At 40.9% G+C, this 18,389-nt stretch overlaps 1 protein-coding gene across 1 annotated transcript in view; it reads left to right on the forward strand.

The window, feature by feature from the left end:
* Window positions 1-16,639: 16,639 nt before the first annotated feature.
* ATP13A5 (ATPase 13A5) overlaps window positions 16,640-18,389 on the forward strand; it is a gene marked incomplete at both ends in the record, with an annotated part of 141,408 nt that continues 139,658 nt past the window's right edge. The window contains 1 exon segment of the mRNA XM_082624314.1: window positions 16,640-16,702. Within this exon segment, the coding sequence (XP_082480440.1) occupies window positions 16,640-16,702 (63 nt within the window).

Below are 18,389 nucleotides of genomic sequence, written 5' to 3' on the forward strand. Positions count from 1 at the left end.
GGGTTTGTCATATGTGACCTTTACTATGTTGAGGTAGGTTTTATCTATGCCCACTTTCTGGAGAGTTTTTATCATAAATGGATGCTGAATTTTCTCAAAAGATTTTTCTGCATCTACTGAGATGATCATATGGTTTTTATTCTTCAATTTGTTAATATGGTGTATCACACTGATTGATTTGTGTATATTGAAGAATCCTTGCATCCCTGGGATAAATCCCACTTGATACTGGTGTATGATCCCTTTAATGTGTTGTTGGATTACTTGTATTTTGTTGAGGACTTTTGCATCTATATTCATCAGTGATATTGGTCTGTAATTTTCTTTTTTTGTAGTATCTTTGTCTGGTTTTGGTATCCAGGTGGTGGTGGCCTCGTAGAATGAGTTTGAGAGTATTCCTTCCTCTGCAATTTTTGGAGGGAGGTTGAGAAGGATGGGTGTTAGCTCTTCTCTAAATGTTTGATAGAATTCACCTGTGAAGCCATCTGGTCCTGGACTTCTGTTTGTTGAAAGATTTTTAATTACAGTTTCAACTTCATTAATTGTTATAGGTCTGTTTATATTTTCTAACTCTTCCTGGTTCAGTCTTGGAAAATTGTACCTTTCCAAGAATTTGTCCATTTCTTCGTGGTTGTCAATTTTATTGGCATATAGTTGTTTGTAGTAGTCTCTTATGACGCTTTGTATTTCTGCGGTGCCAGTTGTGGTTTCTCCTTTTTCATTTTTAATTTTATTGATTTGAATCCTTTCCCTTTTTTTCTTGATGAGTCTGGCTAATGGTTTATCAATTTTGTTTATCTTCTCAAAGAACAAGCTTTTAGTTTTATTGATCTTTGCTATTGTTTTCTTTGTTTCTATTTAATTTGTTTCTTCTCTGATCTTTATGATTTCTTTCTACTGACTTTGGGTTTTCTTTGTTCTTCTTTCTCTAGTTGCTTTAGGTGTAGGGTTAGATTGTTTATTTGAGATATTTCTTGTTTCTTGAGGTGAGATTGTATTGCTATAAACTTACCTCTTAGAACTGCTTTTGCTGCATCCCATTGGTTTTGGGTCATTATGTTTTCATTGTCATTTGTTTCTATGTATTTTATAATTTCCTCTTTGATTTCTTCAGTGGTCTCTTGGTTATTTAGTAGTGCACTGTTTAGCCTCCATGTATTTGTGTTTTTTACAGGTTTTTTTCCTGTAACTGATTCCAATCTCATAGCATTGTGGTCAAAAAAGATGTTTGATATGATTTCAATTTTCTTAAATTTTCTGAGGCTTGATTTGTGCCCCAAGATGTGATCTATCCTGGAGAATGTTCCATGTGCACTGGAGAAGAAAGTGTATTCTGTTAATTTTGGGTGGAATGTTCTATAAATATCAGTTAAATCTATCTGGTCTATTGTGTCATTAAAACTTGTGTTTTCTTGTTTATTTTCTTTGGATGATCTGTCCATCAGTGTAAGTGGGGGTATTAAAGTCCCCTACTATTGTGTTACTGTCAATTTCTCCTTTCATGGTTGTTAGCATTTGCCTTATGTATTGAGGTGCTCCTATGTTGGGTGCATAAACATTTATAATTGTTATATCTTCTTCTTGGATTGATCCATTGATCATTATGTAGTGTCCCTCCTTATCTCTTGTAACAGTCTTTATTTTAAGGTCTATTTTATCTGATAAAAGTATTGCTACTCCAGCTTTCTTTTGATTTCCATTTGCATGGAATATCTTTTTTCATCCCTTCACTTTCATTCTGTATGTGTCCCTAGGTCTGAAGTGCGTCTCTCATAGATAGCATATATATGGGTCTTGTTTTTGTATCCATTCAGGCAGTCTGTGTCTCTGGTTGGGGCATTTTATCCATTTACATTCAAGGTTATTGTCAATATGTGTGTTCCACTTACCATTTTCTTAATTGTTTTGGGTTTGTTTTTGTGAGTCTTTTTCTTCTTTTGTGTTTCCTGCCTAGAGAAGTTCCTTTAGCATTTGTTGTAAAGCTGGTTTGGTGGTGCTGAATTCTCTTAGCTTTTGCTTGTCTGAAAAGCTTTTGATTCCTCCATCAAATCTGAATGAGATCCTTGCTGGGTAGAGTAATCTTGGTTGTAGGTTTTTCTCTTTCATCATTTTAAATAAATCCTGCCACTCCCTTCCGGCCTGCAGAGTTTCTGCTGAATGTAACCTTAAGGGGATTCCTTTGTATGTTATTTTTGTTTTCCCTTGCTGCTTTTAATACATTTTCTTTAAATTTAATTTTTGTTAGTTTGATTAATATGTGTCTTGGTGTGTTTCTCCTAGGGTGTACCATGTATGGGACTCTCTGGGTTTCTTGGACTTGTGTGATTATTTCCTTTCCCAAGTTAGGGAAGTTTTCCACTATGATCTCTTCAAATATTTTCTCAGACCCTTTCCTTTTTCTCTTCTTCTTCTGGGACCTCTATAATTCGAATGTTGGTGCATTTAGTGTTGTCCCAGAGGTCTCTTAGATTGTCTTCAATTCTTTTCATTCTGTTTTCTTTATTCTGCTCCTCAGCAGTTATTTCCACCATTTTTTCTTCCAGCTCACTTATTTGTTCTTCTGGCTCAATTATTCTATTATTGATTCCTTCTAGTGTATTTTTCATTTCAGTTATTGTGTTGTTCATCTCTGTTTGTTTGTTCTTTAGTTCTTCTAGATCTTTTTTAAACATTTCTTGTATTTTCTCATACCATGCCTCTATTCTATTTCTGAGATTCTGGATCATCTTTACTATCATTACTCTGAATTATTTTTCAGGTAGATTGTCTATTTCCTCTTCATTTATTTGGTCTTGTAGGTTTTCACTTTGCTGCTTCATCAGTGACATATTTTTTTGCGCTCTCTTTTTTTTTTTTTTTTCATGAGTGGGATTGTGTCCCCTGTCTTATTGGTTGTTTGGCCTGAGGCTTCCACCACCAGAGTTTGTAAGCTGTTCGGTAGAGCTGGGTCTTGGTGCTGAGATGAGGACCTCTGGGAGACCTCACTCCAATGAATATTCCCTGGTGTCTGAGGTTCTCTGTTAGTCCAGTGGTTTGGACTTGGAGCTCCCACCACAGGAGCCTCAGCCCGACCCCTGGCTTGTGAACCAAGATCCTGCAAGCTGCGCAGGGTGGCAAAAAAAAAAAAAGGGAACAATAACAAAGTAAAAAGTAAAATTGGACTAGGAAACTACAGATATGTTAGAAAGAATATAAAAATAAAAATATAGATGAAACAACTGGAAGGTAAAACAGAACCACAATAGTAAAAAAGAGGAAGAGAAAAAAATGGTGGAAAAGGCCTTGGTTGTGGAGGGCAGGGCATAAGCGGGGGTGGGGGGGTGTTGGGTGGTAGGTGGGGCCTATGCTTAGGACCCACAGAGCTGGAAAAGGCCCTAGGGTGTGTGTGTGGTGGGGTGGGGCTTAGGCTCAACAGAACAGAAGGGCCCCAGGCGTGTCTCCCGCCTCTGGTCTCAGAGGGTGGCAGACCCCACCTGGGAGCCCAGCAGGTTTCCCAGGCTCGAGTGGGTGGGGCCAACGCCCTCCACTCCTCTCCTGCTCCTCCAATTCTGGAGGGTCCCTCACACCTGACTCTCCTGTTCTCCCCCAGCCTCCCTCCTACGCTCTCAGGACCAACATGACCCAGAGGGGGCCTCTGAGGGCGTAAGATCTGGCCCAAGATCCAGGCAGACTTCCCTGGCCAATTGGTCAGAGGAAACACTGGGCGTGCTCCTCCCTGATCCGAGGCCCCTGAGGGTCCCTCCAGGTGTGGGAATCCCTCCCCCCTCTCAGCCAGCCCTCAGGGGCACTGCTCCTGTCCGGCCTCCACTTCTCCTCCCCCTTCAGTCCCCCGATGTCCTACCAGTTTGCTTCGGGGTTTCTCCCGTCTCCTTGGGTGTCAAGGTCCCCCACCAGTATCTGGCAGGTGCCCTAGTTGTGGAGAGACGTGAACTCTGCATCTTCCCACACTGCCATCTTGACTCAACCCCCTTAAGGAGGAATTTAAAGTCTTGGCCTTGCACACAGTATAGCTTTTTAATGTGTTGTGTGAATCAGTGAAGGAGTAAATAAAAGAATGCATAAGTGTGGGCCTCCCTGGTGGCGCAGTGGTTGAGAGTCCGCCTGCCGATGCAGGGGATACGGGTTCGTGCCCCGGTCTGGGAGGATCCCATATGCCGCGGAGCGGCTGGGCCCGTGAGCCACGGCCGCTGGGCCTGCGCATCCGGAGCCTGTGCTCCTCAACGGGAGAGGCCACAACAGTGAGAGGCCCGCATACCGCAAAAAAAAAAAAAAAAAAGAATGCATAAGTGGAGAATGAATAACTGATGAATGCACTATAAACTTCTAGAATTGAATGAATTTAATTCTACTTTAATTAAAATGTTATTATCTATGATAATATTATCTATTTACTAATTGTTTAAAATTATTCTTTTTAAATCTCCTTATTTATTCAAAATGAGATACAGAGTGTCTTACGGCTAGCCTTTGTTTACAGAATCAATTACGTGCCCTTCAATAGTCAACTTTCTTTTCAGACTTCATTTTGGAACCCTTCTTGTCCCATTATCTGACTACCCTGAAGGACTGCTTTTTAAAGTTGGCCCTTCTTGGATGACTTCCAAGTCTACAGAATCTCCCATGAGATGCAAAGAACTGTACTAAATAGTCCAGATCCAGACATATTTGTAGGTAGTGTTTAGTTGGTCTTTTGGCCCACTCTCTCCAGGGAATTGTCTATAACACTTCATAGGTTTCTTTTTGGAACATGGTTCTCAAACTTGACCCATCATGAAAATCCCCAAGGAGCTTATTATAGAAATAAAGTCCTGGGCCCAAGCTCAGACATACTCTGAATCCCTGGAATGGGTCCTGGGGAGCTGTATCTTTATCAAGCTCACCAGGTGATTCTGATGATGAATCAGATTTATGAATTGTCATCCTAAAAGAATAACTTAGATTATTTCCCCCTAAATGTGCTATCTTGCATTTGTCCTCATAGAGACTCATATACAATTTTTTCCTGCCAACTCCTGCAGTGTTGAGAGAATATTTTGTGGTATAGTTCCTTTGGAAATGCTATGTTTGTCACTGTCACATTCTCACCTCTGTTATAAAAGCAGTCTCTGGTGGGAAGAAAGCCCGTTGACAGACTTCTCTCCATTTGAGGTGAGCCCATTCATGCCTGCTCTTTGTTAGAGTACTAAGTACTCCATTCTTAACAAAACAATCACCTGCTGGCTAAGTTCAGTGGGAAAGCATTACCACTAGCCAAAGGCAAAAAGGTAGAATGGTGTTTAATATCTTGCATTCTTGAAGCTAGCAGAAAATGTACGTAAAGCCTATGCTCCTTAAGGTATTCAATCTAATCCATCCTTCAGATGAGGGAGAAAAAGAATAACTCATCCTGGACCATTATCTCAAAAGGTCTGATTATCTCAAAAGAATTCTCATCTTTCCAAACAGGTTAGATCATCTAGAATTGGTTAGTAAGAAATCAGTTTGTTTCAGGACATCAATTTAGAGGGTTATATTCTCCTTAGGATAGATCTTGGGTTCTAGCTCACTCTGGAATGCCTAAATCCATTCCCCATCTTTGTAACCATCCCATCTTATCCCAGCTGTTTTCTTTCTGGGGAAGCCTCTTAGACTGACAAATGTTACTGAACTTCTGGTCTTTGAGCAGAGACAACACCAGTTTTAGAAATGTCGCTGTTCTTCTGTTCAGTATCCTTCATTTGTCTCAATGGTTAATAATATTTTAAGCAGTGAGGGGAGCAGAGATGTGAGTTTAGTGTTCACAAAGGCATTGATCTTGAAACCAGACTTCTTGGATGGGACTCAAACCCAGCAGTACCTCAGACTAGGACTTGAATCCATGATCCCTGACTTAGGAGGGGACTTGAACCCACTGTCTTTTTTTTTAATGCATCTTTTTTGGAGTATAATTGCTTCACAATGTTGTGTTAGATTCTGCCATACAACAGAGTGAATCAGCTATATGCACACACGTATCCCCATATCTCCTCCCTCTTGAGCCTCCCTCCCACCCTCCCTATCCCACCCTCTCTATCCCACCCCTCTAGGTGGTCACAAAACACCGAGCTGATCTCCCCGTGCTATGCAGCAGCTTCCCACCAGCTATCCATTTAATTAAAACTCCTCACCTGGTGTCAGGACTTACTGAGGCTCAGGTTCTTTTGTCTCAATGTAGAAAGAATTTAGTAAGAGGCAAAGTGATAGGTAAGAAGTGGATTTAATAGTATAGGACACTCGTGAGAGATACAAATGGGCAGGCAAGGGAGTACCACCCTGAGAACTTAGTGGGCTACAGTTTCATAATCAAAGGAAAAGTGGGGAGGGGGAGAAGACCATCTTCTTCCTCATTCTTGAGTAGACATTAAGCTTCCATCATCAGCTCCTCCTCCACTTCGGCGGGGGAATTTTCTGTTCCTACATGGTTAACCTGGGACTGTCAGGGAGCTATTCAAATCAGCAGAAAGGGGGTAATATATGCTAAAATATGGTAAGTCATCTCAGGTTTCAGCATAATGAGGGTCTTCTACTTTGGAATGTCACCCTTCCCCTATATTTTTGTTTTTGGTGTGCACAGAGGAGCATGTCCTAGGAATCATTAACATACTGACCTCACTAGGCAGGATGTGAGTCTCATTGACTTGATGTATAGCTTTGTTGTTAGTTTTGTTGTTAGTTTCCTTGTTAAACAAGCCTGCTTGGTTTCGTTGCTAAGCAAACCTGCTTTCTTGAATGATCATTAACTCTTAGGGGTCTCCCATAATTTTCTCTCTACTTATAATCCCCTAGCGGGGTTAACTATTTAATCACCTATTCTGTCCCTTTACTCTGTCCCTATCAATCTGACAGCACTGGGGCATCTTTTTGGCCACTTGTCAGACTCTGGTAGGTGACTTACCTGACAAACACAGTTAACACTTGACAATCATTCTCACTGGCATTTCCAGTACTCAGTTGACAAACCATGCAATTGGCAGTCTGTATAGATTTGTTCTTGTGGCCAGTCATCTGGAAAGCCCTCCAGAATATGCAATTAAACAGACATTCTGATCCTATCCTGCTACTAAATACACAAAGTGCTGGGACAATGTGGCATAAGCTTTGGCAAGCCTGAAGTCCTTGACAAGAGTCAATACATTTCCAGCAGCTTAAAATGAACTATTGAATTCTCCTGGAACAACCTTAATACCTTAGGCAGAAAGAGTGGTTAGACCAAACTCAGAGAAGTTGAATGGAAAACTTTAAATTAGGGAGAGAAGAAAATGGAGGCTTTGAAGTGAGGGACCTTTGTAAGAGCCAGGTGAGGGAAATGAAAGATGAAATCTGCTTATACAGTAAGTAGTTCCCCATTCCCCCAAAAAAGAAATGAGTGCTGCCATAGATCCAGAATGGGGGTTACAAATATTACAAACCCTTAGTTCTTTTCTGATGTTGGATTCCCCAGAAGCAGACCCTAAGCCATGGAGTCATATGCAGATATTTATTAAGGAAGTATTCCTAGGAGAAACTGGTAAGGGAGTAGAAGAAAAGACAAGGGAGAATGTTGTTTTGGGCAAAGTCTTAACCTCAGCTCGATGTTACCAGGGAGACTTGGAACATAAACTTCACCTCTATGTTCCAACTCTTGGCAAAGGAGAAGAGCTTCAGACGTCAGTCTTAGTCATTGGCTCCAGGCTGCTGGGGCGGGGTGGGTATGGGGAGTAAACTCCAGGTACTTTCGGTTCTTTGCTAGGACAGGCAAAATGGTTCAAGGACAATCCTCTACAGACAGTTGCAGGTACATTAGAAGAAAACACATAAATGCCTGTGGAGGCAAAAAAGACATCCAATGGGATCTGAACAGACCACAGGCAATGTCTACTATAGTTTTATTTTCCACTGTGCCACTGACCACCCTAAAGGAAAAACACTGTAAGCATCCACATAATCTGAAAAATGGAATAGTGTAAAGCAGATTCCTTAGGCAGGAAAAGAGTGATTTATTCATCTACACAATATTTATTGAACACCTGCCATATCTGTCACTCCCTGAGCTAAGTACTTGGATTTGAAGATGAATGGTTCTTTCCCTTGAGGGTGATAAGAGCCATTATTGAGTTATGTATAAAATGCTACAGGAATAGTTCCCAAAGCAAAGTTGGTGTACCCAAGGGCAGTGAGGGTCACTAAGCCTGGGACACATAAACATTAGTAAAATAGAATTAACTCCATAATAGAGTAAATAAATTAATACTTATTTAATAACTGAAGAGACGACATTTAAAAAATCTCAAACAGGAGCTTCAGTGGCCCACACCAAATCACAATATCTGCACCACATGAAGTAAATTTTACAATAAAGACAAAGTAGGGCCTAGGCTTTGATCCAAGTTCTTGTACTTGACTCCCATGAGGGTCATGGAAGAGCTAGGTCAGCTACCTAACTTGTGTCTCTGCCCCTACAGAGAGCAGATGGATGGGCAGTCATACCTAGAATAAGAGCAGAAATGAGAACCCCAGAGAAAAGCCATCAGCGGAAGAGGGGTAGCCTTTTCCTAATCGACCAGGTCACAGCAGTAAGTGGGCAAGGTGGAATATTTCTTTCCCCTTGATTCACATACTCTAATCAGAAGTCCCTGGGCTGCCTTGTTCTGCTACAAGTTCAGATATGCCAACAATCAGTCACTTTCAAAAGTCATAACTTCTGCCAATAGATTCTGAACCACCCAGTTTCTATAGGAGGAAGATAACTCAAAGGCTCCAGCTAAGCTATGAATGGTTTACACATCAGTGACAAGCTAAACTTGAGCCTGTCCATGAGAGATGAGCTTGTCGACGACCTTCTGGGATATTGGTCTTAAGAACAGCTAAAGGGAAGTAGAGAATACAGAACAATTCAATTCCACAGCATGGCTCCGATAAATTGAGCTCAAGAGCAGGGTTCCAGCCTCATTCATCACTAGATTCTCATCTTAGGGCCTAGAACAGTGCTTTGCATATGTCACCTTTTCATACATGTGGGCAGAAATGAATTGAGCATCTGACAAAAAACTGATATCTGGGACATCTCATAAATAGTTGATGGGAAAGGTCTGGCGGTTTCTTAAAACAACTAAATATACACCTATCCTACAACCCAAAAGTTTCACTTCAAGGTATTTACCGAAAAGAAATGAAAACATATGTCCACAAAAAGATTTGTGTAAGAATGTTTGTAGAAGCTTAACAACTCCAAACTGGAAACAACCCAAATGCCAATTAAGAAAATGGATGAATAAACTGTTGTTTATATAAAGGACACTATTCAACAATAAAAAGGAACAGACTATTGACACGACATGGATAAATATCAAAAACACTATGCTGAGTGAAAGAAGCCTAACATAAACAAGTTTATGCTGTATGATTCCATTTCTGTGAAGTTCTAGAACAGGCAAATCCAATCTATTTTAGGGGAAAAATAAAACCCAGCAAAGAGATTGCCTCTTTGCAGGGGGTGGGGATGGGATAGGGCAAGGATTAGCAGGGCAGGAGAATAAGGGAACTTTCTGGAGTGACTGTAATGTTCTATACCTTGATAAGGGTTTGCATTACACAGGTATATGCCATTGTCAAAATTTGACAAATGTACACTTGAGATTTTTGCAGTTCATTGTAATATAAATTTTATGTAGAAAGTAAAAAAAAATACTGCAACAAAATATTGAACTCTAGCTGATAATATACATGCTTAAGTATTTAGGGAGAAGTGGATAGATGTCTATGATATATATATACATATATATATATATATATATATATATATTTTTTTTTTTTTTTTTTTTTTTTTTTTTTTTTTGCAGTACGTGGGCCTCTCACTGTTGTGGCCTCTCCCGTTGCAGAGCACATGCTCCGGACGCGCAGGCTCAGCGGCCATGGCTCACGGGCCCAGCTGCTCCACAGCATGTGGAATCTTCCCGGACCGGGTCACGAACCGGTGTCCCCTGCATTGGCAGGCAGACTCTCAACCACTGTGCCACAAGGGAAGCCCTATGATATATTTTGAAATACATTAAAAAAATTAGAAGGGATTGATAGAAGGATAGAGTAATAATGGGAGATTCTAGGTGGGCGTTTACTGTAAAATTCTTCCAGTTTTTCTGTATGTTTGAAAATTTTGCTATAATAAAACTTTGGGAGATATAAAAAAAAAAAGAAATGAATTGAGAAAAGCTGATGTGGTTGATGAGCTACGATTACAACTCCAAGGGACGCCTTTTGCCAACCATTTAAAAATCTAACTTGTAGCTAGAGAGTTCAGATTTCCATCTTCTGGTTTTCATTTACTTATCTAGTTTTTTCTTCCTAGGTTCTTCTTCAAAAAGAGTAAAACAGAGTGCACATTGCAAATCGAAATACTTGTGTTTGGTAAGTGCAAATTTTAGTTCATACTTGAAATGTTTTACTGAATTTGAATAATATCTTCAAAATCAAAATTTAGTTTTCTTTTCAAAGTTTCAATTGTTTGTTTTAAAATTAAAGAATGGGTCAAATAGCTAGCCAGTGGGAAGTAGCCACATAGCACAGGGAGATCAGCTCGGTGCTTTGTGTCCACCTAGAGGGGTGGGATAGGGAGGGTAGGAGGGAGATGCAAGAGGGAGGACTTATGGGGATATGTGAATATGTATAGCTGATTCACTTTGTTATACAGCAGAAACTAACACACCATTATAAAGCAATTATACTCCACTAAAGATGTTAAAAAAAAAAAAGAATGGGTCAAGAAAATAAAATTTTTCATCACATAGAACAATTTGATAATTGTCCAACTTTTACCTTTTGCAGTTTTCATTTTATTAAAATTCATGTATTGGTTACCACAATATTACTATTAATTACAATGTATAAATTTTTTTCTTTTGTAAAAATAATAAAAATTTAAAGTATTAATCCATTACTTCTTTCCTCATCCACTGTAATATTTATTTTTTATTTTTAAAAACTCTTTACTGGTGTAGTTACACATACAAAATCCAATAAAATATCATTTTGGCATCTATGTTTATTTTCTATTTGTGGTTCTCATTTCACCTCACAAATTGAAAATCATTCATCATATAGAGGAGGAGGCATAAAGAATGATCTGCTGGACAGGGAAAGACAAATACCATATGATAACACTTACATGTGGAATCTAAAATAATGTAACAAACCAGTGAATAAGACTGAAAAGAAAAAGACTCACAGATATAGAGAACAAACTAGTGGTTACCAGTGGGGAGAGGGGAGTGGGGAAGTGGAAGGTACAAACTATTACATATAAAAGAATCTACAAGGATATACTGTATAACATGAGGAATAGAGTAAGTACTTTATAATAACTATAAATGGAGTATAACCTTTAAAAATTGTGAATCACTATATTGTACACCTATAACATATAATATTGTACAGCAACTATACTTCAATTAAAAAAAACTATCTGCTCTAGGTGCCAAATACGCCAGGCCTCCAGCACTGCCTCTCTACTTCCAGTCCTGTGGTTTGCCCCTTGCATGCACAGGTTTGGGCACACTGACTTCCTTCCTGCCCCCCAACTTCAGCATTTGGACACCTGATATTCCCTTTACCCAGAACCCTCTTGGCCTAGATAGCCATAAGCCTTAACTCTAATATTACCTTGTCAGTAGTACCTTCCCTGCCCAATTTATTTAAAATGCAACTTCACATCTCCTTCTGTTTCCCACCCCCTCACTCCAGACCCCCACTGACATTGCCTAGTCCCATTTCTAACCTTATTTCTCTCCACAGAAACTGTGAATTTTATTTGTTTACTTGTGTTGTCAATCTATTTCGTGGAGGATTAATAGGGTGTGGAGCAGCCTATGATATAATATAATAATAATAGGACCTCTCACATATGCTCCTCCTTAGTCTGCAATAACCCAGGCCACCCTCACTTCTTCCTTGTATTTCAGTCACCTCTGCATGGTTTTGCCTCTTTCATCAGAGTCTTCTGAGGAAAAGGATCTGATCTGATCTACCCTTTTGCCCCTCACTGGGATCATCACAGGTTCTGTGTGGGAGAGACTGCTATATACCACCCAGTTTATTTCCTCTTCCTGGCATACAGGCGGACCACATTTCCTAATCAACTTGGCAGTTAGGTGTGGTCATCTGACCGAGTTCCAGCCAATCTTTTGGCACAGGTACAGAGTACCTCTTCCAAGACTAGTCCATAGAAACCTTCATTAACTCTCCCCATACACTCCCCCTTTCATACAATCATAGCAGCCTTGGACACCTCTTGCTGAAGGCGGTAGAGACACAAAATGGAAGGACTCAGGCTTCTGAATCCCTGTTTGGAGGAGACACCCCCCACCCCCATTGCTCCACCAATGCCCTCCCACCACCACAAACTTAGACCCACGCTTCTGCTGCGTTAAACCTCTGAAAATTGTTATAGTTCACTGTTGTTATAGCAGTCAGCTTACCTTAACTATACAGTCTTGCCCATAGGGCACTCTTTCCCAGAAGACTCCTGTCCCCAGTTCTTTCCTGTGTAGATTTTCAACAATGTATGTGAGACGGGATGCTTCTGTAAGGCTCCAGTGGTCAGTAGAGATATCTAGATAAGGCATCCAAATCCACACTAACTTTCCCTCTAGGTCATGAGGAATTGGGAAGAGGGAATCTTGCCCCTGCCACATAGGAGTGTTACACATGGTTCTAATACACTCCACTATGCCTGTTGCTTCTTCATTTCTAAGTCTCATGGACTAGAGGTGGAGACATCTCACCTCCTCTAATCTATGTACTCCCCCATGTTCTTCACCTCTCCAGGATCAGAGCAGAGTTTTAGAGAAAATACAATAGGAAAGGAGGAAATATTTCCTGATTGAAATAAACTGGACTGGAACCAAGAGACCTGGCTCTGTGTTCTGGATCTGCCAGTATTGTGCTGTGTTGCTTTGAGCAAACCTCTTTTCATATCTGTGTTCTTTTTTGTTTTCTGGAAATTGTATTTTGAGTCAGGGATTGTCCGGGGAGATACCCTCTCAGTCATTTACTTTCTCTGGCTTCACTCTGGACAGAAAGATCCTTCAAAGAGCTAAGACTCGGCTTCTGGGTTTTATTGGTTCTTCAGGTCCTTGTGTGAAGTGAGAATTTTACTCTATTTTCCTTTCATGTTTTTCATCTGGCTCCTCCCTTCCTGTCTCTGGAGGACCCCACCTTATGGCATATGATGCTGACAACTTCTCATTAGTAGGGTGTTTGCCTTTGGGGTTCATCAGGATGCACTATGTTCTGCTTCCAGTCACAGGCAACCAGGAATCTGGCCTCTTCAGATGGAAAAGATTGGGAGAGTGTCAACTTAAGTTACAACCTCCTGAGCTCTATGGCTAAGCAGCTTCTAGGAAGCCCCTTTCACCAAGGCTGAGTCTGCTTCCCCATCATTCCCACCTCAACACTCCTACCCACTACCCCTCACTACATAAACACAGTAGATGGCTCTTCCTCTCATGGGCCTTTAAGGGGCTGGCTAAGCCATTGAGGTGTGACTAGCTCTCTCTTGCTTATGGGCATCCGTTAGTAGATTCTTTAAGCTTTAATATCTGTTACAGATCCTCCAGGAGGTTGGGTTTAAAGCAGACATGATTATTTTCTATACTGAGCATGTCCTCTGGTGGCTGAAGCAAGTGCTCAGTACTTATAGAACTTCAAGATCAACCAGTTCGATTCTGTTTACAAGCTCTTCATGGTGGGTACACCTCTGTTTACATTACATGCTCCTTGTCCAACACTCCCCCTCATTCCCTCTGTTCTCAAGCCTTACTTTGATATCTCTTGATACCACATATAAGCTATATTTTCTCACCTCTCTTGAACCTTTTCACACATTCTGTTCTTCTGTTCTCTGGTCTAGAATGTGTTCACCATCCACCAATATCCCCTATTCCTTCCATGTGGTTAACATGTGCTCATCTTTGAGATGTCAGCATAGGTGTCATTTCCTTTGGGAAGCTGTTATTATCCCATTAAATCTGAATTTGATGTCCTTCCTATTAAAGAGGCTGCTTACTTGCCTGTCTTTCCCAAGCAACTATAAACTCCCTCAGGGTGGTGGCTCTCTCCTTTTCATCACTGACTCCCAAGGGCTCAGCACAATGTCTGGAATATCTGTTGTTTAATGCATAATTGCTGAATAAAAGCTGAATGGAGTTGCTATGAGTGTTATATTTTGTATCTTTTGGCTGTAACAGAAACCACAAACAACAGTGTCTTTATTAAGAACATTTAATTGTATGTTTAACGAGGTGTCTAGAGCTAGGTGGTTCCAGGTTAGTCATGTGGCTCAATGGGTTCATCAGGATCTAAGCCCTTTTATCCTTTACTCCACTGTCACTAACATGGTGATTTTCATCTTCCTCATGATCTAAAGATGGCTGTCATGCTTTAAGCATTGCATCTTCACATATTTGTAAAGGAAGAAAAAGTTCTCTCTCTTTTGTCAATAGGGCATTCTTTCCCAGAAGACTCCTGTCCCCTGCTCTTTCCCGTGTATTTTACTGTTGAGAACTGGGTCACATGCCCACTCTAAGATACATCATGACTCATCCTTGGGGCTTTTATCTGAAGTCATGCTGCCCCGACAAAGTAGGGCTTCTTCTAGCAAAAAAAATGAGTGAATAGCTGATAAGTAAGAAGTGAATGATGACTGCCCCTCAAGTCTTTCACTAGGTTTTACTAAAATCGAGGACTCTTCTCTATATCTGAGCTCTACTTTAGATTGGTGCTACTTCAAATGCAACATTTGTGATGACATGTTCTTCTATCATGTGGGCACCTCAGTAGCCCCTCTGGCATGAAAAGCTGTAATTGTCTGCTTATTCTCATCAGTCACTTTCTCCTGAGCCAGAGAGCATGTTGACCTCTCCTGAACTTCAAGGTGGGCACTCGTTTCCCCTCAAGGCAACAAACAACTATTTCAGGCAGTGGAAAGAGTCAAGCATCATCCTCCAGTAGTATTCATTCTCAGTGAATTTTCTTCCATGGCCAAAGTTGCAAGAGTTTTGTTCAGTTATTGTGTCCTGATGTTACCACATCAGGACTAGATGCAATAAAAAGGCAATAATAATATGATAAAAGTTTTTATCGTGAACAAACTAACCAACTCCTGAATGGATCACAGTGCACCTATTTTTTTTGATAAAAATATCAAATTCAGGGCTTCCCTGGTGGCACAGTGGTTGAGAGTCCGCCTGCCGATGCAGGGGACACAGGTTCATGCCCCGGTCTCGGAAGATCCCACATGCCGCGGAGCGGCTGGGCCTGTGAGCCATGGCCGCTGAGCCTGTGCGTCTGGAGCCTGTGCTCCACAACGGGAGAGGCCACAACAGTGAGAGGTATGCGTACGGCAAAAAAAAAAAAAAAAAAAAAAAAAAAAAAATCAAATTCAGTGGTGGTTATACAACTGTTGGAATCTAGATGACATCCCCAATATTTAGCCTTCCTAGCTCTTCCTCCCTCCATCTACTTTACTTATCTGAAAACTTTTTAAACTAAAAAGAGAAAGTGAAAGGAATCAAATTATTATCATTATACTTTACTTTAAAAAAGTTTGTTTCTTCTTGGTTAGTGTGAAGATGATGATCTCTTACTGAGTGTGACACATGCTATAGTTGGGCTTTTACAAACATCATCTTATATCCTCGTATCAACTCAATGCTCATTGTTGACGTGTTATATACTAGCAGCCTAAATTTCAGATTTTAAGTGATTTGTCCAGAATCATCAGTAGAACAGGGATTAGAATTCAGATTTTCCCAATTCCAAAGTGGTCCCTACATTCCCTGTCATGAACCAAAACCTCTTCCTTCAATTTTCATTGTCACCCCCAGTATGCTCACTACTTTTCCCAAGTTCATAAGGTTTTCAGTCATCTCTCACTGGTCTCAGGTTTTTGGCAAAGTGGCCAATCCCATTCATTGGCTGAGATATTTATGGACAGACATGCAATTACTTATCTTCCTAGTTCAACAAGTTAAGTCTGGAGGCACTCGCATCTAGCTCAGCAAATAAATACTAAGAATTAAAAAAAACAAAAGGATAGGGCTTCCCTGGTGGCACAGTGGTTAAGAATCCGCCTGCCAATGCAGAGGACATGGGTGCGAGCCCTGGTCCGAGAAGATCCCACATGCCGCAGAGTAACTAAGCCCGGGCGCCACAACTACTGAGCCCATGTGCCACAACTACTGAAACCCGCACACCTAGAAGCACATGCTCCACAACAAGAGAAGCCACCGCAATGAGAAGCTCCCACACACAGCAACAAAGAGTAGCCCCCGCTTGCCGCAACCAGAGAAAAGCCTGCGCACAGCAATGAAGACCCAATGCAGCCAAAAATAAAATAAAATATATAAATTAAAAATAATAGCATCATTACTTGCTAAAAAAAAAAAAAAGGACAGATTAACAGACCAATCCTGTGGCTGAGGAAAGTATTTCCTCTCTTGCCTTTGTAAGCCTAATAGGTAAGGCATGTGCTAAGAGATTTTAAAAGCTTCTGACAACAGCAATGACAAGTAGTGATTGTTCTGAGTTCACAGAAGCCCCGGTGGTTTTGACATTTCCCCCAAGGAATTAGCTGGGAGGTCCAGTTCAGATGGAGGAGGAAAGTAGGAAGGACCATCAGGCTTTGCTCAACCCAGGAGGAGAGAATGAACTGGTGAGTCTTCCCTTCTTTTTATTATAGTTTCTCAAAGTGCCTGAGCCTGTGGGCTACTTGGGGGTGATGCTGGCTTTAGGAACTGTAGAGGTTTAAGTCTGGTAAGTCTCCTGGAGATCCACAAGGCACACCTTTATACTGGGGGACCTGCAGGGGCGAGAAAGTTGTGTCTTCTAGACGATGGCATTCTTGCCAGCCTCATGTGCATTGATTGGACCCGCGAAGCTCCCCTCAGCCATTTTGCAGAGTCATCGGTGTGCACTCCCACAGGGTACTCACTGAGGTGTTCTCCTCATCATCTGGCACTCCATATAATTAGACAAATTCAGGCAAAACCTGAAACACTTTTTTAAAAAAATTCTTTTATCTTTAGTATATCTGAATAACTTGGTCTCAGAGTGCTTTGGGCTGAAATCATGCCTTACAAGGGCCAGGAGCACCAAGTACTGAAGAAGGAATAGTGCGTGACCTGGGATTTAGCACACGTTAAAAAGAAAAAAAGTTCGCATTTCTCCAATTCTTTTTTCGCACTGCCCCTACCACCTAACACAGATAAATCTTGAAAAATAATCATGAAAAACTTGAGAACTCCTGCAATAGCTCTTTGGTGCTGAGGAGTTTAGATTTATTATTTTATTTGATCCTCAGAACTCACGGAAGGAATTACTCCTATTTCATAGACAAGAAATCTGAGACTTGGGAGGTTAAGTAACTTGCCCAAGGTCCTCAACCTCCAAGGGCCAGGCTGGGAAACCAGTTCACTCCTTCCGCCTCCACACCCCGTGCTGTTCACACTCTAGCTAGGCAATGAGAAAGGGAGATGAAGAAAAAGGGGAGATGGAATAGAGAGGGCGCACTGGAGGGTGGAAAGGAACCCAGAGGACGTGGTTCATATATCAGAAAGGTATCAGTTTCTTGGCTGATTTTTCTGGTTCCCTATGAGATCCGTGGGAAATCCATACCCACTCTCTCCCCACCTACCACATTTGTGAACCTACAGAAAGTAAGTGACTTCATGTATATGTGCACTGTCCAATAAGGCAACCACTGGCCACGTGTGGTTTTAGAGAAGTAGGTGGTTCCAACTGAAATGTGCTCTAGTGTAAAATACACAGAGGCTTTTGAAGACAATAGAAACAATGTGTAAAATATCTCATTAATAATTTTTACATTGATTATACATTGAAATGACACTGTTTTGGATAGCTTGGGTTAAATGAAACATATTGTGAAAATTAACTTCACTTGCTTTTTTTTACTTCTTTAAAGTGGCTGCTGGGAAATTGAAATTACAAAAGTGGCTCACATCGGTGGCATACACTATTGTAACCCACTGATCTTGACAGTGGGACAGTGTTCTAAAATCCTTGGACTGAAGGGCTGCAAAGAATTAAAGCTACTCACCTGTGTTCACTACTGAACGACTCTGTGCCAGATCTAATTTTTTTTCAGCATGTCGATGAGCATTCATGAAATTTCTGGTTGCTCTTAATTCTTATCTAATTAGGTGTTGCATTGGTGAAGTTTAGAGCCTCGTGTTTTCCGTCTCTTAACCATAGAGAGGGCGTGAGTATCAAAGTATTCAATAACAGATCAGGAGCCGCTTTTCTTCTTTTTTGTTGGTGATCAAACAGTTCTAGAGAAATCCACCAAAAAAATGTTGTTAGGACTCCCAGCTAGGCTTACC

Source organism: Mesoplodon mirus, assembly GCF_964341445.2.
Source record: "Mesoplodon mirus genome assembly, chromosome: 6".
NCBI lineage: Eukaryota > Metazoa > Chordata > Mammalia > Artiodactyla > Ziphiidae > Mesoplodon > Mesoplodon mirus.